The following is a 27,464-nucleotide window of genomic DNA, read 5'->3' on the forward strand; positions in this document are numbered from 1 at the left end:
GAGTCCTCATGTCAGGTAGTCCTGGGACATGGTCCTAGGGCCCAGGCCAGTTGAAACTGGAGCAGCAGCATGGCCAGGTGGACTGGGGACAGCAAGGAGTCATCATGTCAGGTAGTCCTGGGGCATGGTTCTAGGGCTCAGGTCCTCCGAGAGAGAGAAAGAAAGAGAGAAGGAGAGAATTAGAGAACGCACACTTAGATTTACACAGGACACCGAATAGGACAGGAGAAGTACTCCAGATAAACAAACTGACCCTAGCCCCCCGACACATAAACTACTGCAGCATAAATACTGGAGGCTGAGACAGGAGGGGTCAGGAGACACTGTGGCCCCATCCGAGGACACCCCCGGACAGGGCCAAACAGGAAGGATATAACCCCACCCACTGTGTTCTAACATAACGTGGATATGTTCTAACATAACGTGGATGTGTTCTAACATAACGTGGATGTATTCTAACATAACGTTGTTGAATTCTAACATAACGTGGGTTCAGTGGCTCGGTTTCAGTGGTGCGGGTTCAGTGGCGCGGGTTCAGTGGCGCGGGTTCAGTACCGCGGGTTCAGTAGCGCGGGTTCAGTGGCGCTGTATGGCTGTGGGAAGATGCATTTAAATAAAGGTTAAATAAAATACATTTATAAAATGTATCCAATTTTTTTTGCTCTGCCTCGCAAATACAGTTTTTTTTTTTTATGATCTTAAATTGATCTTAAACTGTTGTTTTATTTTTTCTGTGAATACTAGTTTTAATTGTGATTTATCAGGGGGTGCTGGCCCTCTGGACCCATAGCTATTAGGATTTGTCTGTGTGTCATTCCTCCCACTTTAGTTTACATGGTCACACCCTTCTGCTTCACTTCATATCTATGTATCTTCAGTCTATGAGAAAACACTCTCACTCTGGAGGTAGGTGCCCCAGGGCCCCACATGCCATAGTCTGGTCATGAACAGATGGTGACGGAGAGACATGCAGTGTCAAAACCAGTGGGCTGTAGATGACAAACGGTTGTTCTCAAGCATTCAAAGAAGAGGTTCCTTTACAACTAACTTTAGAAATATTTTCTCAGAGCGCATGGGGAAAGATGTATGTGTACATTTGCAATAATAATGGTTCGACAAAAGTTCCCTACCTGCAATTATATCAACTTATTTCAATGGAGTATAAGGTCGCAACAAGCAGCACAGAGAAGACGCTTGCACGGAAAGCGAGCAAGGAATGAGACAGTGTGAAGTCAACGAAGGATGCATAGCCTAGATACCAGCTTCTGAACGGGTTAGAAACAAGAACACTTGTGGATATAACCCGGAGATGAATCGACGGGATTTATTGATCACGGCGCCAAATGTTCCAAGCAAATTTTGAGCGTCAACATAACGGCGCATTTGGAAAGCAAATAGCACTGGTAAGACGCATCAAATTGGTTAAACGTTCATGTAATTATTAGACAATGTTGGATTAAGTATGATGTATATTGATTTAGGAATTATAATGATCATATTTAAAGGCCAAATGCGAGGGTACTGAAAACGTGTCCAGGACGCTAAGGGCTTCTAAAGATCAAAGGAGAGACCGACCACAGCATCTCAACATCAGAGGACTTTGTCCCAACGTGGAGAAAACATGCAGAAGATGCGCAGGCAGGTTCAGCTACTGTGTGTTGTCCTCCTGGTGACCATCCAGGTGTCAGTCAAGAGCTTCCCCACCAACAGTCAAAAAAGCGCATTCCCCAACGGCAGGAGCACTTCGACCACGGAGGTAATAGCATGCCCACTTTATCAATAACGAGGGGTTTATGTCATTTGTTAATTTTATTAACAAAATACAAAAAACATCGAAAACTTTCATCAATTATTTTATGATTGGGAAATGGGAAATGTGCTGAAACTTCACAGCGTAACATTTATGAATTGATGCGTAATGTCACATTCCCACCTTGGCTGCGTGTAACACATTGTAGTCTGAAATGACGTTATTGTTTAGGGATTGGCAGCATACATCATAAGGTAAATCTATCGGGTGAAACTCTTACTTCTGAGAGACCAATAGGTCAGAGACCGTGGACAACGATGGAGTCGTCCATAGTGGCTACATTGCACAATCACTTTGATGAAGTGAAAACTGACGGGGTCGGGAGCTGGGAAGGGCACTAGACACTAAATCATGTGAAACGTTTGTCTTCTCTTTACGTGTACATAAAATAATGTACTGCAGAATGAATGATCTCAGGCAGTTCTGGGGCTGACAGGGACAGTAGCAGAGATGGTCCAGTGATGATGACACCCTGTGAGGGAGGAACTCATACCCCATCAGACCCCAATACCCCCCCCCCCAGGTCTGCCAGTGTGGTTGTCTAATGTGATCCCGGAGACCTCAGTTGGTAGAGTATGGCGCTTGGCACGTCAGGATTGTGGGCTGGATTCCCGGGAACAACCCATATGCAAATCGTATGCACAAATGACTGTACATCGCTTTGGGTAAAGGCATCTGCTAAATGGCATATATATGATTATATTATGTTGCTGAATAGACTTGCTCCATAGACTTTCTCCGTAGACCTTCTCCAGTTTATACAATGATGGGCTGTATTCTAATCTGTATGAAGATGAAGGAATTGCACTTCACATAGACCTGTATTTGATTATGATGGTATTACTATGCTATACAATTATGACTCAGTTACTAGTCATACTAGTCATCATGTGTCTTCCAGGGTTCAGGGAGGGTAGGGGAGGGGTCCTCGTACTCTCTCTCATTCTCTCTCTCTCTTTCTCTATCAGTGGCGGTCTTTGATGTTTAAGATCTATCTATCTATCTATCTATCTATCTATCTATCTATCTATCTATCTATCTATCTATCTATCTATCTATCTATCTATCTATCTATCTATCCAGAGAACATTGTTTTGAGTTTTATGTTGTTTCCTCTCCTCTCTTCCTCTTATTCCTCATCAACGTAACACATAAATGACCTGGCAACGATCTGCTGTATGGAGCTGAGCTGAACTGCAGTGTATGTGGTTGTTTGAAGTTAGAGATCTACCTCTTGTCTTTCTACCTCTCGATTTATGGGCTGTTTCTAGAACACAGAAACCCTATATCCTTCACTCTAGAGATCCCTCTATCTTATTCTCTTCCCCCCCTCTCTCTCTCACTCCCTCTCTCTATCTTATTCTCTTCCCACTCCTCTCTCTCTTCCTCCCTCTATCTTATTCTCTTCCCCCTCCTCTCTCTCTTCCTCCCTCTATTTTATTCTCTTCCCCCTCATCTCTCTCTTCCTCCCTCTATCTTATTCTCTTCCCCCTCCTCTCTCTTTCTCCCCCCTCTCTCTCTCTTCCTCCCTCTATCTTATTCTCTCCCCCCTCTCTCTCTCTTCCTCCCTCTATCTTATTCTCTTCCCCCTCCTCTCTCTCTCTTCCTCCCTCTATATTATTCTCCCCCCTCTCTCTTCCTCCCTCTATCTTATTCTCTTCCCCCTCCTCTCTCTCTCTTCCTCCCTCTATCTTATTCTCTTCCCCTTCCTCTCTCTCTCTTCCTCCCTCTATCTTATTCTCTTCCCCCTCCTCTCTCTCTTCCTCCCTCTATCTTATTCTCTTCCCCCTCCTCTCTCTCTTCCTCCCTCTATCTTATTCTCTTCCCCCTCCTCTCTCTCTCTTCCTCCCTCTATATTATTCTCTTCCCCCCTCTCTCTTCCTCCCTCTATCTTATTCTCCCCCTCTCTCTCTTCCTCCCTCTATCTTATTCTCTTCCCCCTCCTCTCTCTCTCTTCCTCCCTCTATCTTATTCTCTTCCCCCTCTCTCTCTCTCTTCCTCCCTCTATATTATTCTCTTCCCCCCCTCTCTCTCTCTTCCTCCCTCTATATTATTCTCTTCCCCCCATCTCTCTTCCACCCTCTATATTATTCTCTTCTCCCCCTCTCTCTCTTCCCCCTCTCTCTCTTCCTCCCTCTATCTTATTCTCTTCTCCCCCTCTCTCTCTTCCCCCTCTCTCTCTTCCTCCCTCTATCTTATTCTCTTCCCCCTCCTCTCTCTCTTCCCACCTCTATATTATTCTCTTTCTCCCTCCTCTCTCTTTCTCCCCCTCTCTCTCTCTTCCTCCCTCTATCTTATTCTCTTCCCTCTCCTCTCTCTCTCTTCCTCCCTCTATATTATTCTCCCCCCTCTCTCTCTCTTCCTCCCTCTATCTTATTCTCTTCCCCCTCCTCTCTCTCTCTTCCTCCCTCTATCTTATTCTCTTCCCCCTCCTCTCTTTCTCTCTTCCTCCCTCTATCTTATTCTCTTCCCCCTCTCTCTCTCCCTCCCTCTATCTTATTCTCTTCCCCCCTCTCTCTCTCTTCCTCCCTCTATCTTATTCTCTTCCCCCTCCCTCTCTCTCTCTTCTTCCCCCTCTCTCTCTCCCTCCCTCTATCTTATTCTCTTCCCCCTCTCTCTCTTCCTCCCTCTATCTTATTCTCTTCCCCCCTCTCTCTCTCTTCCTCCCTCTATCTTATTCTCTTCCCCCTCTCTCTCTCTTCCTCCCTCTATCTTATTCTCTTCCTGTCATGTTTTGTCATTTATTATCTTGTCTTGTCCCTGTGCTTCCCATTCTATTCGTTTCCCTCTGCTGGTCTTATTAGGTTCTTTCCCTCTTTCTATCCCTCTCTCTCCCCCTCCCTCTCTCACTCTCTCACTCTCTCTTCTCTCTATCGTTCCGTTCCTGCTCCCAGCTGTTCCTATTCCCCTAATCATCATTTAGTCTTCCCACACCTGTTCCCGATCCTTTTCCCTGATTAGAGTCCCTATTTCACTCCTTGTTTCCCGTACCTGCCCTGTCGGATCCTCATTTATAATTCACCGTGCTGTGTCAATGTTTTGCCCTGTCGTGTCGTGTTTCCCTCAGATGCTGCGTGGTGAGCAGGTGTCTGAGTCTGCTAGGTTCAAGTGCCTTCCCGAGGCAACCTGCAGTTCTCGATCAAGTCTCCAGTCTGTTCTTGTCTTTACGTGTAGTATTATGCTTTTTGTTTTGTAAAGTTTATTCTGGATTAAATACTCTGTTTTCGCCAAGTCGCTTTTGGGTCCTCATTCACCTGCATGACAGAAGGATCCGACCGAGGAATGGACCCAGCGACTACAGACGCTCGTAACACTGCCGTCGAGATCCAAGGAGCCATGCTCGGCAGACACGAGCAGGAATTGTCTGCTGCTCGCCATGCCGTGGAGAACCTGGCCGCTCAGGTTTCCGACCTCTCTGGACAGTTCCAGAGTCTTCGTCTCGTGCCACCTGTTACTTCCTGGCCTGTCGAGCCTCCAGAACCTAGGGTTAATAACCCACCTTGCTACTCCGGGCAGCCCACTGAGTGCCGCTCCTTTCTCACCCAGTGTGAGATTGTGTTCTCTCTCCAACCCAACACATACTCTAGAGAGAGAGCTCGGGTTGCTTACGTCATTTCACTCCTTACTGGCCGGGCCCGAGAGTGGGGCACAGCTATCTGGGAGGCAAGGGCTGATTGTTCTAACAATTACCAGAACTTTAAAGAGGAGATGATTCGGGTTTTTGACCGTTCAGTTTTTGGTGGGGAGGCTTCTAGGGTCCTGGCTTCCCTATGCCAAGGTGATCGATCCATAACGGATTACTCTATAGAGTTTCGTACTCTTGCTGCCTCTAGTGACTGGAACGAGCCGGCGCTGCTCGCTCGTTTTCTGGAGGGACTCCACACAGTGGTCAAAGATGAGATTCTCTCTCGGGAGGTTCCTTCCTGTGTGGACTCTTTGATTGCTCTCGCCATCCGCATAGAACGACGGGTAGATCTTCGTCACCAGGCTCGTGGAAGAGAGCTCGCTTCAACGTTGTTTCCCTGCTCCGCATCGCAACCATCTCCCTCCTCTGGCTCTGAGACTGAGCCCATGCAGCTGGGAGGGATTCGCATCTCGACTAAGGAGAGGGAACGGAGGATCACCAACCGCCTGTGCCTCTATTGCGGAGTTGCTGGACATTTTGTTAATTCATGTCCAGTAAGAGGCCAGAGCCCATCAGTAAGCGGAGGGCTACTGGTGAGCGCTACTACTCAGGTCTCTTCATCTAGATCTTGTACTACTATGTCGGTCCATCTACGCTGGACCGGTTCGGGTGCTACATGCAGTGCCTTGATTGACTCTGGGGCTGAGGGTTGTTTCATGGACGAAGCATGGGTTCGGAAACATAACATTCCTTTCAAACAGTTAGACAAGCCTACGCCCATGTTTGCCTTAGATGGTAGTCATCTTCCCAGTATCAAATTTGAGACACTACCTTTAACTCTCACAGTATCTGGTAACCACAGTGAGACTATTTCTTTTTTGATTTTTCATTCACCTTTCACACCTGTTGTTTTGGGTCATCCCTGGCTAGTATGTCATAATCCTTCTATTAATTGGTCTTGTAATTCTATCCTATCCTGGAACGTATCTTGTCATGTGAAGTGCTTAATGTCTGCCATCCCTCCCATTTCTTCTGTCCCCACTTCTCAGGAGGAACCTGGCGATTTGACAGGAGTGCCGGAGGAATATCATGATCTGCGCACGGTCTTCAGTCGGTCCCGAGCCAACTCCCTTCCTCCTCACCGGTCGTACGATTGTAGTATTGATCTCCTTCCGGGGACCACTCCTCCTCGGGGTAGACTATACTCTCTGTCGGCTCCCGAACGTAAGGCTCTCGAGGATTATTTATCTGTGTCTCTTGACGCCGGTACCATAGTGCCTTCTTCCTCTCCGGCCGGGGCGGGGTTCTTTTTTGTTAAGAAGAAGGACGGTACTCTGCGCCCCTGCGTGGATTATCGAGGGCTGAATGACATAACGGTTAAGAATCGTTATCCGCTTCCCCTTATGTCATCAGCCTTCGAGATTCTGCAGGGAGCCAGGTGCTTTACTAAGTTGGACCTTCGTAACGCTTACCATCTCGTGCGCATCAGAGAGGGGGACGAGTGGAAAACGGCGTTTAACACTCCGTTAGGGCATTTTGAGTACCGGGTTCTGCCGTTTGGTCTCGCCAATGCGCCAGCTGTTTTTCAGGCATTAGTTAATGATGTTCTGAGAGACATGCTGAACATCTTTGTTTTTGTCTATCTTGACGATATCCTGATTTTTTCACCGTCACTCGAGATTCATGTTCAGCACGTTCGACGTGTTCTACAGCGCCTTTTAGAGAATTGTCTCTACGTAAAGGCTGAGAAGTGTTCTTTTCATGTCTCCTCCGTTACTTTTCTCGGTTCCGTTATTTCCGCTGAAGGCATTCAGATGGATTCCGCTAAGGTCCAAGCTGTCAGTGATTGGCCCGTTCCAAGGTCACGTGTCGAGTTGCAGCGCTTTTTAGGTTTCGCTAATTTCTATCGGCGTTTCATTCGTAATTTCGGTCAAGTTGCTGCCCCTCTCACAGCTCTTACTTCTGTCAAGACGTGTTTTAAGTGGTCCGGTTCCGCCCAGGGAGCTTTTGATCTTCTAAAAGAACGTTTTACGTCCGCTCCTATCCTCGTTACTCCTGACGTCACTAGACAATTCATTGTCGAGGTTGACGCTTCAGAGGTAGGCGTGGGAGCCATTCTATCCCAGCGCTTCCAGTCTGACGATAAGGTTCATCCTTGCGCTTATTTTTCTCATCGCCTGTCGCCATCTGAGCGCAACTATGATGTGGGTAACCGTGAACTGCTCGCCATCCGCTTAGCCCTAGGCGAATGGCGACAGTGGTTGGAGGGGCGACCGTTCCTTTTGTCGTTTGGACAGACCATAAGAACCTTGAGTACATCCGTTCTGCCAAGCGACTTAATGCCCGTCAAGCTCGTTGGGCGTTGTTTTTCGCTCGTTTCGAGTTTGTGATTTCTTACCGTCCGGGTAGCAAGAACACCAAGCCTGATGCCTTATCCCGTCTGTTTAGTTCTTCTGTGGCTTCTACTGATCCCGAGGGGATTCTTCCTTATGGGCGTGTTGTCGGGTTGACAGTCTGGGGAATTGAAAGACAGGTTAAGCAAGCACTCACGCACACTGCGTCGCCGCGCGCTTGTCCTAGTAACCTCCTTTTCGTTCCTGTTTCCACTCGTCTGGCTGTTCTTCAGTGGGCTCACTCTGCCAAGTTAGCTGGTCATCCCGGTGTTCGAGGCACTCTTGCGTCTATTCGCCAGCGATTTTGGTGGCCGACTCAGGAGCGTGACACGCGCCGTTTCGTGGCTGCTTGTTCGGACTGCGCGCAGACTAAGTCAGGTAACTCTCCTCCTGCCGGTCGTCTCAGACCGCTCCCCATTCCTTCTCGACCATGGTCTCACATCGCCCTAGACTTCATTACCGGTCTGCCTTTGTCTGCGGGGAAGACTGTGATTCTTACGGTTGTCGATAGGTTCTCTAAGGCGGCACATTTCATTCCCCTCGCTAAACTTCCTTCCGCTAAGGAGACGGCACAAATCATTATCGAGAATGTGTTCAGAATTCATGGCCTCCCGTTAGACGCCGTTTCAGACAGAGGCCCGCAATTCACGTCACAGTTTTGGAGGGAGTTCTGTCGTTTGATTGGTGCGTCCGTCAGTCTCTCTTCCGGGTTTCATCCCCAGTCTAACGGTCAAGCAGAGAGGGCCAATCAGACGATTGGTCGCATACTACGCAGCCTTTCTTTCAGAAACCCTGCGTCTTGGGCAGAACAGCTCCCCTGGGCAGAATACGCTCACAACTCGCTTCCTTCGTCTGCTACCGGGTTATCTCCGTTTCAGAGTAGTCTGGGTTACCAGCCTCCTCTATTCTCTTCCCAGCTTGCCGAGTCCAGCGTTCCCTCCGCTCAAGCGTTTGTCCAACGTTGTGAGCGCACCTGGAGGAGGGTGAGGTCTGCACTTTGCCGCTACAGGGCACAGACTGTGAGAGCCGCCAATAAACGCAGGATTAAGAGTCCTAGGTATTGTTGCGGCCAGAGAGTGTGGCTTTCCACTCGCAACCTTCCTCTTACGACAGCTTCTCGTAAGTTGACTCCGCGGTTCATTGGTCCGTTCCGTGTCTCCCAGGTCGTCAATCCTGTCGCTGTGCGACTGCTTCTTCCGCGACATCTTCGTCGCGTCCATCCTGTCTTCCATGTCTCCTGTGTTAAGCCCTTTCTTCGCACCCCCGTTCGTCTTCCCTCCCCCCTCCCGTCCTTGTCGAGAGCGCACCTATTTACAAGGTACATAAGATCATGGACATGCGTTCTCGGGGACGGGGTCACCAATACTTAGTGGATTGGGAGGGTTACGGTCCTGAGGAGAGGAGTTGGGTTCCGTCTCGGGACGTGCTGGACCGTTCACTCATTGATGATTTCCTCCGTTGCCGCCAGGATTCCTCCTCGAGTGCGCCAGGAGGCGCTCGGTGAGTGGGGGGTACTGTCATGTTTTGTCATTTATTATCTTGTCTTGTCCCTGTGCTTCCCATTCTATTCGTTTCCCTCTGCTGGTCTTATTAGGTTCTTTCCCTCTTTCTATCCCTCTCTCTCCCCCTCCCTCTCTCACTCTCTCGCTCTCTCTTCTCTCTATCGTTCCGTTCCTGCTCCCAGCTGTTCCTATTCCCCTAATCATCATTTAGTCTTCCCACACCTGTTCCCGATCCTTTTCCCTGATTAGAGTCCCTATTTCACTCCTTGTTTCCCGTACCTGCCCTGTCGGATCCTCATTTATAATTCACCGTGCTGTGTCAATGTTTTGCCCTGTCGTGTCGTGTTTCCCTCAGATGCTGCGTGGTGAGCAGGTGTCTGAGTCTGCTAGGTTCAAGTGCCTTCCCGAGGCAACCTGCAGTTCTCGATCAAGTCTCCAGTCTGTTCTTGTCTTTACGTGTAGTATTATGCTTTTTGTTTTGTAAAGTTTATTCTGGATTAAATACTCTGTTTTCGCCAAGTCGCTTTTGGGTCCTCATTCACCTGCATGACACTTCCTCTATCTTATTCTCTTTCTCCCTTCTCTCTCTCTTCCTCCCTCTATCTTATTATCTTTCTCCCTTCTCTCTCTCTCCCTCCCTCCATCTTATTCTCCCCCCCTCTCTCTCTCTTCCTCCCTCTATCTTATTCTATTTCTCCCTTCTCTCTCTCCCTCCCTCCATCTTATTACCCCCCCCCCTCTCTCTTCCTCCCTCTATCTTATTCTCTTTCTCCCCCCTCTCAATTCAATTCAATTCAAGGGCTTTATTGGCATGGGAAACATGTGTTGACATTGCCAAAGCAAGTGAGGCAGATAATATATAAAGTGAATATATAAAGTTAAATAAACAATAAAAATTAACAGTAAACATTACATACAGAAGTTTCAAAACAATAAAGACATTACAAATGTCATATTAGAAATATAGTGTTTTAACAATGTACAAATGGTTAAAGGACACAAGATAAAATAAATAAGCATAAATATGGGTTGTATTTACAATGGTGTGTGTTCTTCACTGGTTGGCCTTTTCTCGTGGCAACAGGTCACAAATCTTGCTGCTGTGATGGCACACTGTGGAATTTCACCCAGTAGATATGGGAGTTTATCAAAATTTGATTTGTTTTCAAATTTTTTGTGGATCTGTGTAATCTGAGAGAAATATGTCTCTCTAATATGGTCATACATTGGGCAGGAGGTTAGGAGGTGCAGCTCAGTTTCCACCTCATTTTGTGGGCAGTGAGCACATAGCCTGTCTTCTCTTGAGAGTCATGTCTGCCTACGGCGGCCTTTCTCAATAGCAAGGCTAAGCTCACTGAGTCTGTACCTCTCTCTCTCTCTGTACCCCTTCCTCCCTCTATCTTATTCTCTTTCTCCCCCCCTCTCTCTTCCTCCCTCTATCTTATTCTCTTTCTCCCCCCCTCTCTCTTCCTCCCTCTATCTTATTCTCTTCCTCCCCTCTCTCTCTCCCTCTATCTTATTCTCTTTCTCCCCTCTCTCTCTATCTCTCCCTCCATCTTATTCTCTTTCTCCCCTCTCTCTCTATCTCTCCCTCCATCTTATTCTCTTTCTCCCCTCTCTCTCTCCCTCCCTCTATCTTATTCTCTTTCTCCCCTCTATCTCTCTATCTCTCCCTCCATCTTATTCTCTTTCTCCCCTCTCTCTCTCTCCCTCCATCATTCTCTTTCTCCCTCCATCTTATTCTCTCTCTCGCTCTCCCTCCCTCCCTATTTCTTATTATTTTTCTCCCCTCTCTCTCTATCTTATTCTCTTCCCCCCTCTCTTCCACCCCCTCCCTCTCTCTCTCTCTCCCTCTATTGCCCCCTCCCTCTCTCTCTCTGTAGAGTGCTGGGGTATGTGTTTTCATTGAAGCGAGTGGTTGGGTCACATAGGTCAGAGTGAGCCGGAGAGGCTGAACATTTGAGGGACGCCTGTTTTACACACAAACAACCACTTACTAATCCAAACTCTGAACTGGAATGTAGGCAGCGATACTGGATATGACTCTGTGTGTGTGTGTGTGTGTGTGTGTGTGTGTGTGTGTGTGTGTGTGTGTGTGTGTGTGTGTGTGTGTGTGTGTGTGTGTGTGTGTGTGTGTGTGTGTGTGTGTGTGTGTGTGTGTGTGTGTGTGTGTGTGTGTGTGTGTGTGTGTGTGTGTGTGTGTCTGAGTGTGTGATGTATGTGGTGTGTTGTGTGTGTGTGTCTGAGTGTCTGAGTGTGTGATGTGTGTGTCTGAGTGTGTGATGTGTGTGTGTGGTGTGTGTGTTGTGAGTGTGTGGTGTGTGTGTGTGTGTGTCCGAGTGTGTGATGTGTGTGTGTGATGTGTGTGTGTGATGTGTGAAGACAGAGAGCAGCAGGGAAGGAGTAAAGGCTCTGGTAAATTGTTAAACCACATCTTTCTGGAAGATCGTCCGCCCCCCTCAGAGCGGAGCTAAAGCCGATGCCGCCACTTCACGGAGGGTGATAAATTCTTCGCCACGTTCAGAAGTTCACGTTGCTCTTCTATATGGTAGCGGGGGATGACTGTGTGGTCTGGAAATCTCTCAAATGTCCGGTGCCCTAATTGAGGTTCATCTGAAACTATATACCATCATGTAGGTATGAAAGTAAAGCCTGCTGGGGACACACACTGCGAGCTCAGCTCAAAGTTTTAATGAGGAAGAAACATAAGCTAATGTTTCAGTGTAACATTAGCACGCACACACTGACACACACACACAGATACGCACGTGCACTCACACAGTGCATACACACACAGAGAGATCAGAATGTAAATGTAAATCAGAAAGAATTCATTGGAAGCATAACACTGAACAAAAATATAAATGCAACATGTTCCATATTCACAAAAAAAAGCTTATTTCTCTCAACACTTGGTGCACAAATTTGTTTACATCCCTGTTAGTGAGCATTTCTCCTTTGCCAAGATAATCCATCCATTTGACAGGTGTGGTATATCAAGAAGCTGATAAAACAGTTACACAGGTGCACCTTGTGCTGGGGACAATAAAAGGCCATTCTAAAAAAGTGAAGTTTTGTCACACGACACAATGCCACAGATGTCTCAAGTTTTGAGGGATGACTGACTGCAGCAATGTCCACCAGAGCTGTTGCCAGATAATGTAATGTTCATTTCTCTACCATAAACTGCCTCCAATGTCATTTTAGAGAATTTGGCAGTACGTCCAACCGGCCTCACAACCGCAGCTGACGTCAGGGAACCGCTCACGCTTTGGGCGGTTATGAAATGGGCTACGGACAATTGACACAATTGTATTTTATCGATGGCAATTTGAATACACAGTGATACCGTGACTTGATCCTGAGGCCCATTGTTGTGCCAATCATCCACCGCCATCACCGCAAAGGTTGGCTAATCAAATCAAATCAAATGTATTTATATAGCCCTTCGTACATCAGCTGATATTTCAAAGTGCTGTACAGAAAACCAGCCTAAAACCCCAAACAGAAAGCAATGCAGGTGTAGAAGCACGGTGGCTAGGAAAATCTCCCTAGAAAGGCCAAAACCTAGGAAGAAACCTAGAGAGGAACCAGGCTATGTGGGGTGGCCAGTCCTCTTCTGGCCTTGCCGGGTGGAGATTATAACAGAACATGGCCAAGATGTTCAAATGTTCATAAATTACCTGCATTGTCAAATAATAATAATCACAGGCAGAACAGATGAAACTGGAGCAGCAGCATGGCTAGGTGGACTGGGGACAGCAAGGAGTCATCATGTCAGGTAGTCCTGAGGCATGGTCCTAGGGCTCAGATCCTCCTCCGAGAGAGAAAGAAAGATAGAAAGAGAGAATTAGAGAGAGCATACTTAAATTCACACAGGACACCGGATAGCACAGGAGAAGTACTCCAGATATAACAAACTGACCCTAGCCCCCCGACACATAAACTACTGCAGCATAAATACTGGAGGCTGAGACAGGAGGGGTCAGGAGACACTGTGGCCCCATCCGATGACACGCCCGGACAGGGCCAAACAGGAAGGATATAACCCCACCCACTTTGCCAAAGCACAGCCTCCACACCACTAGAGGGATATCTTCAACCACCAACTTACCATCCTGAGACAAGGCCGAGTATAGCCCACAAAGATCTCCGCCCCGGCACAACCCAAGGGGGGGGGCACCAACCCAGACAGGAAGATCACATCAGTGACTCAACCCACTCAAGTGACGCACCTCTCCTAGGGACGGTATGAAAGAGCCCTAGTAAGCCAGTGACTCAGCCCCTGTAATAGGGTTAGAGGCAGCGAATCCCAGTGGAAAGAGAGGAACCGGCCAGGCAGAGACAGCAAGGGCGGTTCGTTGCTCCAGAGCCTTTCCATTTACCTTCACACTTCTGGGCCAGACTACACTCATTCATATGACCCACTGAAGTGATGAGTCTTCAGTAAAGACTTAAAGGTTGAGACCGAATTTGCGTCTCTCACATGGGTAGGCAGACCATTCCATAAAAATGGAGCTCTATAGGAGAAAGCCCTGCCTCCAGCTGTTTGCTTAGAAATTCTAGGGACAATTAGGAGGCCTGCGTCTTGTGACCGTAGCGTACGTGTAGGTATGTACGGCAGGACCAAATCAGAGAGATAGGTAGGAGCAAGCCCATGTAATGCTTTGTAGGTTAGCAGTAAAACCTTGAAATCAGCCCTTGCCTTCAAATCAAATCAAATTTTATTTGTCACATACACATGGTTAGCAGATGTTAATGCGAGTGTAGCGAAATGCTTGTGCTTCTAGTTCCGACAATGCAGTGATAACCAACAAGTAATCTAACTAACAATTCCAAAAAAAACTACTGTATTATACACAGTGTAAGGGGATAAGGAACATGTACATAAGGATATATGAATGAGTGATGGTACAGAGCAGCATACAGTAGATGGTATCGAGTACAGTATATACAGTATATACATATGAGATGAGTGTGTAGACAAAGTAAACAAAGTGGCATAGTTAAAGTGGCTAGTGATACATGTGTTACATAAGGATGCAGTCGATGTTGTAGAGTACAGTATATACATATGCATATGAGATGAATAATGTAGGGTAAGTAACATTATATAAGGTAGCATTGTTTAAAGTGGCTAGTGATATATATATATATATATATTTACATCATTTCCATCAATTCCCATTATTAAAATGGCTGGAGTTGGGTCAGTGTCAATGACAGTGTGTTGGCAGCAGCCACTCAATGTTAGTGGTGGCTATTTAACAGTCTGATGGCCTTGAGATAGAAGCTGTTTTTCAGTCTCTCGGTCCCAGCTTTGATGCACCTGTACTGACCCCGCCTTCTGGATGATAGCGGGGTGAACAGGCAGTGGTTCGGGTGGTTGATGTCCTTGATGATCTTTATGGCCTTCCTGTAACAACGGGTGGTGTAGGTGTCCTGGAGGGCAGGTAGTTTGCCCCGGTGATGCGTTGTGCAGTCCTCACTACCCTCTGGAGAGCCTTACGGTTGAGGGCAGAGCAGTTGCCGTACCAGGCGGTGATACAGCCCGCCAGGATGCTCTCGATTGTGCATCTGTAGAAGTTTGTGAGTGCTTTTGGTGACAAGCCGAATTTTTTCAGCCTCCTGAGGTTGAATAGGCGCTGCTGCGCCTTCTTCACAGCTGTCAGTGTGAGTGGACCAATTCAGTTTGTCTGTGATGTGTATGCCGAGGAACTTAAAACTAGCTACCCTCTCCACTACTGTTCCATCGATGTGGATAGGGGGTGTTCCCTCTGCTGTTTCCTGAAGTCCACAATCATCTCCTTAGTTTTGTTGACGTTGAGTGTGAGGTTATTTTCCTGACACCACACTCCAAGGGCCCTCACCTCCTCCCTGTAGGCCGTCTCGTCGTTGTTGGTAATCAAGCCTACCACTGTTGTGTCGTCCGCAAACTTGATGATTGAGTTGGAGGCGTGCGTGGCCACGCAGTCGTGGGTGAACAGGGAGTACAGGAGAGGGCTCAGAACGCACCCTTGTGGGGCCCCCGTGTTGAGGATCAGCGGGGAGGAGATGTTGTTGCCTACCCTCACCACCTGGGGGCGGCCCGTCAGGAAGTCCAGTACCCAGTTGCACAGGGCGGGGTCGAGACCCAGGGTCTCGAGCTTGATGACGAGCTTGGAGGGTACTATGGTGTTGAATGCCGAGCTGTAGTCGATGAACAGCATTCTCACATAGGTATTCCTCTTGTCCAGGTGGGTTAGGGCAGTGTGCAGTGTGGTTGAGATTGCATCGTCTGTGGACCTATTTGGGCGGTAAGCAAATTGGAGTGGGTCTAGGGTGTCAGGTAGGGTGGAGGTGATATGGTCCTTGACTAGTCTCTCAAAGCACTTCATGATGACGGAAGTGAGTGCTACGGGGCGGTAGTCGTTTAGCTCAGTTACCTTAGCTTTCTTGGGAACAGGAACAATGGTGGCCCTCTTGAAGCATGTGGGAACAGCAGACTGGTATAGGGATTGATTGAATATGTCCGTAAACACACCGGCCAGCTGGTCTGCGCATGCTCGGAGGGCGCGGCTGGGGATGCCGTCTGGGCCTGCAGCCTTGCGAGGTTAACACGTTTAAATGTCTTACTCACCTCGGCTGCAGTGAAGGAGAGACTGCATGTTTCCGTTGCAGGCCGTGTCAGTGGCACTGTATTGTCCTCAAAGCGGGCAAAAAGTTATTTAGTCTGCCTGGGAGCAAGACATCCTGGTCCGTGACTGGGCTGGATTTCATCTTGTAGTCCGTGATTGACTGTAGACCCTGCCACATGCCTCTTGTGTCTGAGCCATTGAATTGAGATTCCACTTTGTCTCTGTACTGACGCTTAGCTTGTTTGATAGCCTTACGGAGGAATAGCTGCACTGTTTGTATTCAGTCATGTTGCCAGACACCTTGCCCTGATTAAAAGCAGTGGTTCGCGCTTTCAGTTTCACGCGAATGCTGCCATCAATCCACGGTTTCTGGTTAGGGAATGTTTTTATCGTTGCTATGGGAACGACATCTTCGACGCACGTTCTAATGAACTCGCACACCGAATCAGCGTATTCGTCAATATTCCCATCTGACGCAATACGAAACATGTCCCAGTCCACGTGATGGAAGCAGTCTTGGAGTGTAGAGTCAGCTTGTTCTGACCAGCGTTGGACAGACCTCAGCGTGGGAGCCTCTTGTTTTAATTTCTGTCTGTAGGCAGGGATCAGCAAAATGGAGTCGTGGTCAGCTTTTCCGAAAGGGGGCGGGGCAGGGCCTTATATGCGTCGCGGAAGTTAGAGTAACAATGATCCAAGGTTTTACCACCCCTGGTTGCGCAATCGATATGCTGATAAAATTTAGGGAGTCTTGTTTTCAGATTGGCTTTGTTAAAATCCCCAGCTACAATGAATGCAGCCTCCGGATAAATGTTTTCCAGTTTGCAAAGAGTTAAATAAAGTTCGTTCAGAGCCATCGATGTGTCTGCTTGGGGGGGATATATACGGCTGTGATTATAATCGAAGAGAATTCTCTTGGAAGATAATGCGGTCTACATTTGATTGTGAGGAATTCTAAATCAGGTGAACAGAAGGATTTGAGTTCCTGTATGTTTTCTTCATCACACCATGTCCCGTTAGTCATGAGGCATACGCCCCCTCCACTCTTCTTACCAGAGAGATGTTTGTTTCTGTCGGCGCGATGCGTGGAGAAACCCGTTGGCTGCACCGCCCTGGATAGCGTTTTCCCAGTAAGCCATGTCTCCGTAAAGCAGAGAACGTTGCAGTCTCTGATGTCCCTCTGGAATGCCACCCTTGCTCGGATTTCATCAACCTTGTTGTCGAGAGACTGGACATTGGCAAGAAGAATACTGGGAAGTGGTGCACGATGTGACCTTTTCCGGAGTCTGACCAGAACACCGCCGCGTTTCCCTCTTTTTCGGAGTCGTTTCCTTGGGTCGCTGCATGCGATCCATTCCGTTGTCCTGTTTGTAAGGCAGAACACAGGATCCGCGTCGCGGAAAACATATTCTTGGTCGTACTGATGGTGAGTTGACGCTGATCTTATATTCAGTAGTTCTTCTCGACTGTATGTAATGAAACCTAAGATGACCTGGGGTACTAATGTAAGAAATAACACGTAAAAAAACAAAGGAAGCCAGTGTAGGGAGACTAGCACTGGAGTAATATGATCACAATTTTTGGTTCTAGTCAGGATTCTAGCAGCCGTATTTAGCACTAACTGAAGTTTATTTAGTGCTACTTTAAAGAATCTCATCTCAAATATATTTAGATTTTTCTTTTACACTTTTTTGGTTACTACATGATTCCATATGTGTTATTTCATAGTTTTGATGTCTTCACTATTAAGCTCCAATGTATATATATTTTTTTTAAATAAGAAAAACCCTTGAATGAGTAGGTGTATCCAAACTTTTGACTGGTTCTGTATTTATGTTTTATTAGTCATTCATACATTATGGAGCTGAACCAGTTTCTACGTGACCTGTCATTATGGTCACCAGAGAAAGAGTAAAGAGGCTAGAGGGCCAAGAGGCTAGAGGGCGTAAGTCATTTTAGACTACAGTAATGTACAGTAATGTAGTGCTAATCAAGGGTTATGGAAGGAGCATCTCTGCACTTCTCTCCTCTCCTCACCTCGCCCTTTCTCTTCTCTTTTTTGGTCTTGTCTTCTCCAGCCCTCTACCCCTCTACCTCCATCCCCTCTGTGTGTCGTACTGTATCTGGATGGAAGTAGTTAATGGTCCAATATAGCCAGGGTTTTTTTCTCTCTCATTTTTGGGTAACAGTTAAGTACCTTAATGTGATTGTTTTCAATTAAAATGGTTAGAAATAAACAAAAATAGCTTCTTAATTAAGCAAAGAGCAATTTCTCAAGCAAGGATTTTGCTAGGACTGTCTGGGAGTGGTCTGAATGGGGAGGGGACAACTGAGAACTAGCTGTTATTGGAAGATAGATTTGGAACTCTTTTATTATTGGTCTATTAACTAGTTTACTGGTGATGTCACCAGGCAGGCCAAAACTCCATCCCACCAAAACAGGCTGACATTTTCAGGCGTTCTTTTCAAACAGCTCTTACCCTAAAAGGTCATTATCATCATTTTCATAATTTCACCGTATTATTCAAACTTCATATTGTGGAAATATATAGTATATAAAATACAGGAAATCCTGTTTTGTGACTGCACTGGGCCTTTAAGACTAGAATAACTTTGCTTTTATTATACGGTGTGCCTGGTGAATCCAGACTTACTCATGAATAGTTATTCTTCCTGGCACAGAACCTTTAGTTCTTGGTCTCCAATACAGTATATAAAATACAGGAAATCCTGTTTTTTGACTGCACTGGGCCTTTAAGACTAGAATAACTTTGTTATTAGTTCTTGGTCTCCAACTCTGTCTTTGACTCATTGAAAGGCAGGCTCATCTGTTATGAGTACTGGGATAGTTGTGCTTTAACACCCAGCCTCTGCTAAAGTAAAGCCCCAACCTAATCCTTCTCTGCTGCAGACCTCTGGTTTTAGGTCATGTTGAAATCTATCTGAGGGCTGTAGGCTGGAGATGGAATGTACAGTATGTATGGGTGGTATGGGTCGGATTGGGGAGAGGACATCTGTTTTGCGTGTGTTAGAGACACAGCCAGAGACGTGAGGTAAGACAGGATACACATGATCACATGATCAGGGGAGAGAAGGCTTTGATCAGAGGCAGAGCAGCCCCCCCCATTACCTCCTCCCTCCTTATGACCCCCTCCTTCTACCCTCCTCCTCCTCTCCTTGTCCCCCTCCCCAACTCTACCATCTTCTTTCTCCCATCTCCCCTCCTTCTCCTCTTCCTTTATCCCCTGTCCCCCTCCCCAACTCTACCATCTTCTTTCTCCCATCTCCCCTCCTTCTCCTCTTCCTCCTCCTCCTCTTCCTTTACCCCCCCCCTCCCCAACTCTACCATCTTCTTTCTCCAATAACTCTTAACCTCTACTCACCTTATTCTCTCCCCCCTCCCAGAACCTCTCAACTCTTGCCCCACCTGGCCCTACCTGTCTTCCTGTATTTCTCTCACTGCGAACCCAGCAGCATTGACAATGTAATATATATCCATTGGAACAGTACAATGTGATGTCTCACGATACAGACAGACAGTGATAGGTTAAACAGACAGACTCTACTAAAGTGAACCAGATGATGGAGATCCGTGTGTCTGTTTGATTCTCTACCTGCTAGAACCACCCGAGCCTCCCTTCAGGTCTAAACAGACCTCCTCCATCCCTACAGATGGTATTACTGCTAACGCCAACCAGATGTGATGTAGACCGACTGACATAAGGATAGACGGACTGATAGACTTACTGACTGACTGACGGACTGACTGACATAAGGATAGACGGACTAACGGACTGACTGACTAACAGACCGACTGACTGACAGAAGGGTAGACGGACTGACTGAATAACTGACTGACAGAAGGATAGATGGACTGACTGACTGACTGATGGAGAGACAGAATGACTGAATGACTAACGGACTGACTGAATGACTGAATGACTGACTGACTGACTGACTGACTGACTGATGGAGAGACAGAATGACTGACTGACTAACGGACTGACTGAATGACTGACTGACTGACTGACTGACTGACTGACTGACTGCCTGACTGCCTGATGGAGAGATAGATGGAATGACTAAATGCCTGACTGACTGACAGACTGATGGAGAGATGGGACTGACTGACTGACTGACTGATGAAGAGATGGAATGACTGACTGACTGACTGCCTGATGGAGAGATAGATGGAATGACTGACTGATGGAGAGACAGACTGACTGACTGATGGAAATGACTGACTGACTGACTGACTGACTGACTGACTGACTGACTGACTGACTGACTGACTGACTAACTAACATTTATTCCAGAGCGACTTACAAATTGGTGCATTCACCTTATGACATCCAGTGGGACAGTCACTTAACAATAGTGCATCTAAATCTTAAAGGGGGGGGGGGGTGAGAAGGATTACTTTTCCTATCCTAGGTATTCCTTAAAGAGGTGGGGTTTCAGGTGTCTCCGGAAGGTGGTGATTGACGGACTGATTGACTGACTGACTGACTGACTGACTGACTGACTGACTCTTCTTCTCTTAAGAGCAAACCTAGACTTGTGTTGTATGTATTTCATTCTGTTAAGTGTTGTGTTTTGCTTCATTGTCCTCATTTGTCTCAGATCAGAGAGAGAGGGTGGGAGGGAGAGACAGAGGGGGGTTGTTCAGACTGTTTTAATAGTTGCTTTGACCTCCAGATGACAGACAAAGAAAGAAAACAGTTATGAGCTGAACATAACAGTATGCCAGTGGAAGAGAGGACAGTAGCAGGAGACACTATGAACTGAACATAACAGTATGCCAGTGGAAGGGAGGACAGTAACTATGAAGTAACAGTACACTAGCAGGAGAACTGAACATAACAGTATGCCAGTGGAAGGGAGGACAGTAGCAGGAGACACTATGAACTGAACATAACAGCAGGAGACACTATGAGCTGAACAGTAACAGGAGACATTATGAGCTGAACATAATAATGCCAGTGGAAGGAGACACTAGCAGGAGCTGAACATAACAGTATGCCAGTGGAAGAGAGGACAGTAACAGGAGACACTATGAACTGAACATACAGTGTGGAGAACAAGTATTTGATACACTGCCAATTTTGCAGGTTTTCCTACTAACAAAGCATGTAGAGGTCTGTAATTTTATTATCATAGGTACACTTCAACTGTGAGAGACGGAATCTAAAACAAAAATCCAGAAAATCACATTGTATGATTGTTAAGTAATTAATTTGCAAGTATTTGATACATCAGAAAAGCAGAACTTAATATTTGGTAAAAAAAATTACAGACCTCTACATGCTTTGTAAGTAGGAAAACCTGCAAAATCGGCAGTGTATCAAATACTTGTTCTCCCCACTGTAACAGTAGGCCAGTGGAAGAGAGGACAGCAGCAGATGACCCAACTGTGGTTTATGACTACTACGATTTTCCATTATAGCCAATTCAACTGTGGTTTATGACTACTACGATTTTCCATTATAGCCAATTCAATTGCAGTAATTCCATTACTGATTTTTTGGATATTATTTTTACCAATCTGTTACCAACAAATCCTTTAATTATTCATGAACAGAGTAGATTTCAGTAGAAACACTATAACTCCTTAGTAGGTTTACCTTTACCTGTTTCTCCTGTGAACGTTCATTATCCTCTCTCATTACGAGGGAGACAAATTAGAAAATATCTTTACATTTTAAACATCTTTAAAATATGTGGGTTTTTTGGTAACATACAGGGTTATTCTCTCTGAACATTTCACAACATTTTGTGAAAAGAAAAATACTTTTTTTTATTGTCACGCTTTGGTCATTGTATTTTGTGTTTTTGTTATATGTTTGGGTAGGCCAGGGTGTGACATGGGTTTATATGTTGTTTTCGTATTGGGGTTTGTATTATTTGGGATCACGGCTGATTCGGGATGTGGTATAGGCTTGGCTGCCTGAGGCGATTCCTAATCAGTCAGGTGATTCTCATTGTCTTGGATTGGGAACCGTATTTAGGCAGCCTTAGTTTCGCTTTGTATTTCGTGGGTGTTTGTCCCTGTGTTGTAGTCACCAGATAATTAGTTAAGTAATTAGTTTCACGTTCCGTTTGTTGTTTTTGTATTTAGTATTCAGTTATTTCATGTACCGCGTTTTCCTTCATTAAAGTCATGTGTAACCAACACGCTGCATTTCGGTCCGACTCTCTTTCTTCAACAGACGAACGCCGTTACATTTATGGCCAATTATTATTTAAAACAATTATTTTTTTGGGGGGGGGTGTTTTCGTTGAGGTGGGTTACAGCCAGGTACAATATGTTAATTGATACAATTTCATATTCTATATATTTTAAAATAATTATTCCTACATTCCTACATTTTTAAAGAAGAAAATAAGAAGAGATAGTAAAATAAAACATTACAAAAGTATTGATAATTTTGATCAGATTTTTTAAAGTTTAAGTAATAATAAATTCAGTATAAACAGGAAAAAGTGTTACGTTCGATGAAAGATGGATTAGACCGAGGTGCAGCGTGGTGGGCGTACATCATACATTTATTAAATGATCACCAAAAAACAAGAAAGATAAACGACACGTAATGTTTTGTAGCGCTAACACAGCAACTATACAAAAACAAGATCCCACAATCTAAGGTGGGAAAAAGGGCTGCCTAAGTATGATTTCCAATCAGAGACAACGATAAACAGCTGCCTCTGATTGGGAACCATACGAGGCCAACAAAGAAATAGAAACATAGACATGCCCAACCAAGTCACGCCCTGATCTAACCAAATAAACAAGTCTCTCTGAGGTCAGGGCGTGACAAAAATAAATGGGCCTCTACCTCCAACCTCCCATCCCATTCCTCCAGCACCACCCAGCCAACAAAAGATATACCCGCTGTCAATGAACCAAATACTGGATTCTACTGTCAACCTGTATGAGGTGATGCATGAAAAAAGGTCTCTCTCTTTTTTTCCCCTACAGGCAATATCTCAGGCCAGCCCGAGTGGCGATGTTGGTGAGACTCTGGAGGACCTCCAGCAGCAGAACCAGCTGCAAAGCCTGGCGTCCTCCACCCAGCCATCCCAGAGACCCCGATGCCGGAGCTGGTCCCACGTGGTTTTGCCCAAACCAGAACCAGAAGAGGAACCAGAACCGTTCATCCTGGACCTCAGGAACTTCCCTGAGTTGGCCAACGCAGACCTGGGATCTCACAGCCCTAATATACAGGTAGAAACCTAACCCACACACTCTAATATAATAACCACAACATACTGTACAGGTGGGACTATGTAGTACCATTTCATTCTGGCAGAAAGGGAAGGTTGACTGAAAGCATAGAGTTTTCACATCAAAGATCTCAGTGTGTTTTTAATGGCAGCTCAGCATTACCGTAAGCCACACACACACACACAAACCCCTGCATTAAAACTAAGGGTGGCAGGTAGCCTAGCGGTTGGGAGCGTTGGGCCAATAACTGAAAGGTCGCTGGTTTGAATCCCTGAGCCGAAAAACAGACAAATCTAAGGGGTGAAAGGTCAGCGTATTAACGTGCTCTCCAAGAGCAGCAGCTCTCAATTATCTACCAGGATGTAGAGGTTTTATTTAATATTTTGGGTTATTACAGAGATGGTTTATATGTGCAGGTGGATTAGAAAATAAATGAAGTTAGACTTTGGGGTAAAACGGACACAAGAGAAGCCCAGGTATCCAGAAATTTAGAGCGCCTCGTTTTTGTTTTAATTAGAAGGAACATGTGGTCTTCATCCAAGTGGAATTGGGCCATCCTCTTCTAGTTTATAGGAACCAGACAAAGATATTTGGTTTTATCATTCTTTCTTTGGGAGCCAGCGGCTAATACCCTCGACTGCTTTCATGGGCTTTTCACCTTGTTATCACGTCGGCTGGAATTCATTGCTTTTGACTGTGAAGGGTCATAGCTTGACAAGCTGAGTGAACCATACCAGACTGTACTGGTGCACTATGGGGAATAGAATACAACAGTACAGTAGAATAGAATAGAACGCAGTAGATCCATGATATAAATGAGGGTGTTCAAATATCTCTGTCTTGCACACAAACATTGGCCTGATCTCTTCACCGTTAATAAATTACTAACATTCTGTACATTATAATCTCCTGATTGACAATATCCAGTAAATATTTGACAGGAGTAGCTTGGTTCATGTATGGTTTGTCTGGGGCATTAAGGGTGGAAGTGGCTATCCTTCAGATCTACAGCCGAGTACGAGTCACAGCCTCTAATGGGTCGTAGTGAGGCCTAATAGGAGAGAACAGAGCACAGCTTTAATATACAGAGGTCCTATACAGTACAGTACAGCTTCAATATACAGAGGTCCTATACAGCACAGTACAGCTTCAATATACAGAGGTCCTATACAGCACAGTACAGTACAGCTTCAATATACAGAGGTCCTATACAGTACAGTACAGCTTCAATATACAGAGGTCCTATACAGCACAGTACAGTACAGCTTCAATATACAGAGGTCCTATACAGTACAGCTTCAATATACAGAGGTCCTATACAGTACAGTACAGCTTCAATATACAGAGGTCCTATACAGTACAGTACAGCTTCAATATACAGAGGTCCTATACAGTACAGTACAGCTTCAATATACAGAGGTCCTATACAGTACAGTACAGTACAGCTTCAATATACAGAGGTCCTATACAGCACAGTACAGTACAGCTTCAATATACAGAGGTCCTATACAGCACAGTACAGTACAGCTTCAATATACAGAGGTCCTATACAGTACAGTACAGTACAGTACAGTACAGCTTCAATATACAGAGGTCCTATACAGCACATTACAGTACAGCTTCAATATACAGAGGTCCTATACAGTACAGTACAGCTTCAATATACAGAGGTCCTATACAGCACAGTACAGCTTCAATATACAGAGGTCCTATACAGCACAGTACAGCTTCAATATACAGAGGTCCTATACAGCACAGTACAGTACAGCTTCAATATACAGAGGTCCTATACAGTACAGTACAGCTTCAATATACAGAGGTCCTATACAGCACAGTACAGTACAGCTTCAATATACAGAGGTCCTATACAGCACAGTACAGTACAGCTTCAATATACAGAGGTCCTATACAGTACAGTACAGTACAGTACAGCTTCAATATACAGAGGTCCTATACAGCACAGTACAGTACAGCTTCAATATACAGAGGTCCTATACAGCACAGTACAGTACAGCTTCAATATACAGAGGTCCTATACAGCACAGTACAGTACAGCTTCAATATACAGAGGTCCTATACAGTACAGTACAGTACAGTACAGCTTCAATATACAGAGGTCCTATACAGCACATTACAGTACAGCTTCAATATACAGAGGTCCTATACAGTACAGTACAGCTTCAATATACAGAGGTCCTATACAGCACAGTACAGCTTCAATATACAGAGGTCCTATACAGCACAGTACAGCTTCAATATACAGAGGTCCTATACAGCACAGTACAGTACAGCTTCAATATACAGAGGTCCTATACAGTACAGTACAGCTTCAATATACAGAGGTCCTATACAGCACAGTACAGTACAGCTTCAATATACAGAGGTCCTATACAGCACAGTACAGTACAGCTTCAATATACAGAGGTCCTATACAGTACAGTACAGTACAGCTTCAATATACAGAGGTCCTATACAGCACAGTACAGTACAGCTTCAATATACAGAGGTCCTATACAGTACAGTACAGCTTCAATATACAGAGGTCCTATACAGTACAGTACAGTACAGCTTCAATATACAGAGGTCCTATACAGCACAGTACAGTACAGCTTCAATATACAGAGGTCCTATACAGTACAGTACAGCTTCAATATGCAGAGGTCCTATACAGTACAGTACAGCTTCAATATACAGAGGTCCTATACAGCACAGTACAGTACAGCTTCAATATACAGAGGTCCTATACAGCACAGTACAGCTTCAATATACAGAGGTCCTATACAGCACAGTACAGCTTCAATATACAGAGGTCCTATACAGCACAGTACAGTACAGCTTCAATATACAGAGGTCCTATACAGCACAGTACAGTACAGCTTCAATATACAGAGGTCCTATACAGCACAGTACAGTACAGCTTCAATATACAGAGGTCCTATACAGCACAGTACAGTACAGTACAGCTTCAATATACAGAGGTCCTATACAGTACAGTACAGCTTCAATATACAGAGGTCCTATACAGTACAGTACAGTACAGTACAGTACAGCTTCAATATACAGAGGTCCTATACAGCACAGTACAGTACAGCTTCAATATACAGAGGTCCTATACAGTACAGTACAGCTTCAATATACAGAGGTCCTATACAGCACAGTACAGTACAGCTTCAATATACAGAGGTCCTATACAGTACAGTACAGCTTCAATATACAGAGGTCCTATACAGCACATTACAGTACAGTACAGCTTCAATATACAGAGGTCCTATACAGTACAGTACAGCTTCAATATACAGAGGTCCTATACAGTACAGTACAGTACAGCTTCAATATACAGAGGTCCTATACAGTACAGTACAGCTTCAATATACAGAGGTCCTATACAGTACAGTACAGCTTCAATATACAGAGGTCCTATACAGTACAGTACAGCTTCAATATACAGAGGTCCTATACAGTACAGTACAGCTTCAATATACAGAGGTCCTATACAGTACAGTACAGCTTCAATATACAGAGGTCCTATACAGTACAGTACAGCTTCAATATACAGAGGTCCTATACAGTACAGCACAGCTTCAATATACAGTTGCTTTCAGTCATCTGGGAAAGTACTGTGTGATCAGCGTTGCTTTCTAGTCATCTGGGAAAGTACTGTGTGTTCAGTGTTGCTTTCTAGTCATCTGGGAAAGTACTGTGTGATCAGCGTTGCTTTATAGTCATCTGGGAAAGTACTGTGTGATCAGCGTTGCTTTATAGTCATCTGGGAAAGTACTGTGTGATCAGCGTTGCTTTATAGTCATCTGGGAAAGTACTGTGTGATCAGCGTTGCTTTATAGTCATCTGGGAAAGTACTGTGTGATCAGCGTTGCTTTATAGTCATCTGGGAAAGTACTGTGTGTTCAGTAAATGCTGGCCATGAACTGCATCAGGTCTGGGACTCCATCTTTGCATCCCAAATGACCCCTTTTATCAATATACCCCCCCCCTCAATTTCTCTCTCTCTCCTCCCCCTTCCCCCAGGTGACCATTGAGGTGGTTGAGGACCCCCAGACGGAAACAGAGATGGAGATGGACCTGGCTAAGGAGGGGGGTGATGGGGGCCGCAACGACTGGTCCCTGTCTTCAAAGGAGTGGCTCGCCCACAAGAAGCTGTTCTTGGCCCTGTTCTGGGAGTACCCGGAACAAGCTGAGACTGAGAGTGGGCAAGGCGGCAGGGCCAGCCCGGAAGAACAGGAACAGGAGCAGCCCACAGAGGACTACAACTATGACCCTGAGGAACAGGAACCTGA

The 27,464-nt window shown here is 45.7% G+C and overlaps 1 protein-coding gene across 1 annotated transcript; it reads left to right on the plus strand.

Moving 5' to 3' along the window:
- Positions 1-1,621: 1,621 nt before the first annotated feature.
- On the plus strand, positions 1,622-27,464 carry LOC124046978 (isthmin-2-like). Its single transcript, XM_046367728.1, has 4 exons — positions 1,622-1,756; positions 22,924-23,169; positions 27,196-27,373; positions 27,457-27,464. Exons 1-4 carry the CDS (start codon positions 1,622-1,624, stop codon positions 27,462-27,464), a joined length of 567 nt encoding a protein of 188 aa, XP_046223684.1.

This window comes from Oncorhynchus gorbuscha, linkage group LG10 (assembly GCF_021184085.1).
Source record: "Oncorhynchus gorbuscha isolate QuinsamMale2020 ecotype Even-year linkage group LG10, OgorEven_v1.0, whole genome shotgun sequence".
NCBI classification, from domain to species: Eukaryota; Metazoa; Chordata; class Actinopteri; order Salmoniformes; family Salmonidae; genus Oncorhynchus; species Oncorhynchus gorbuscha.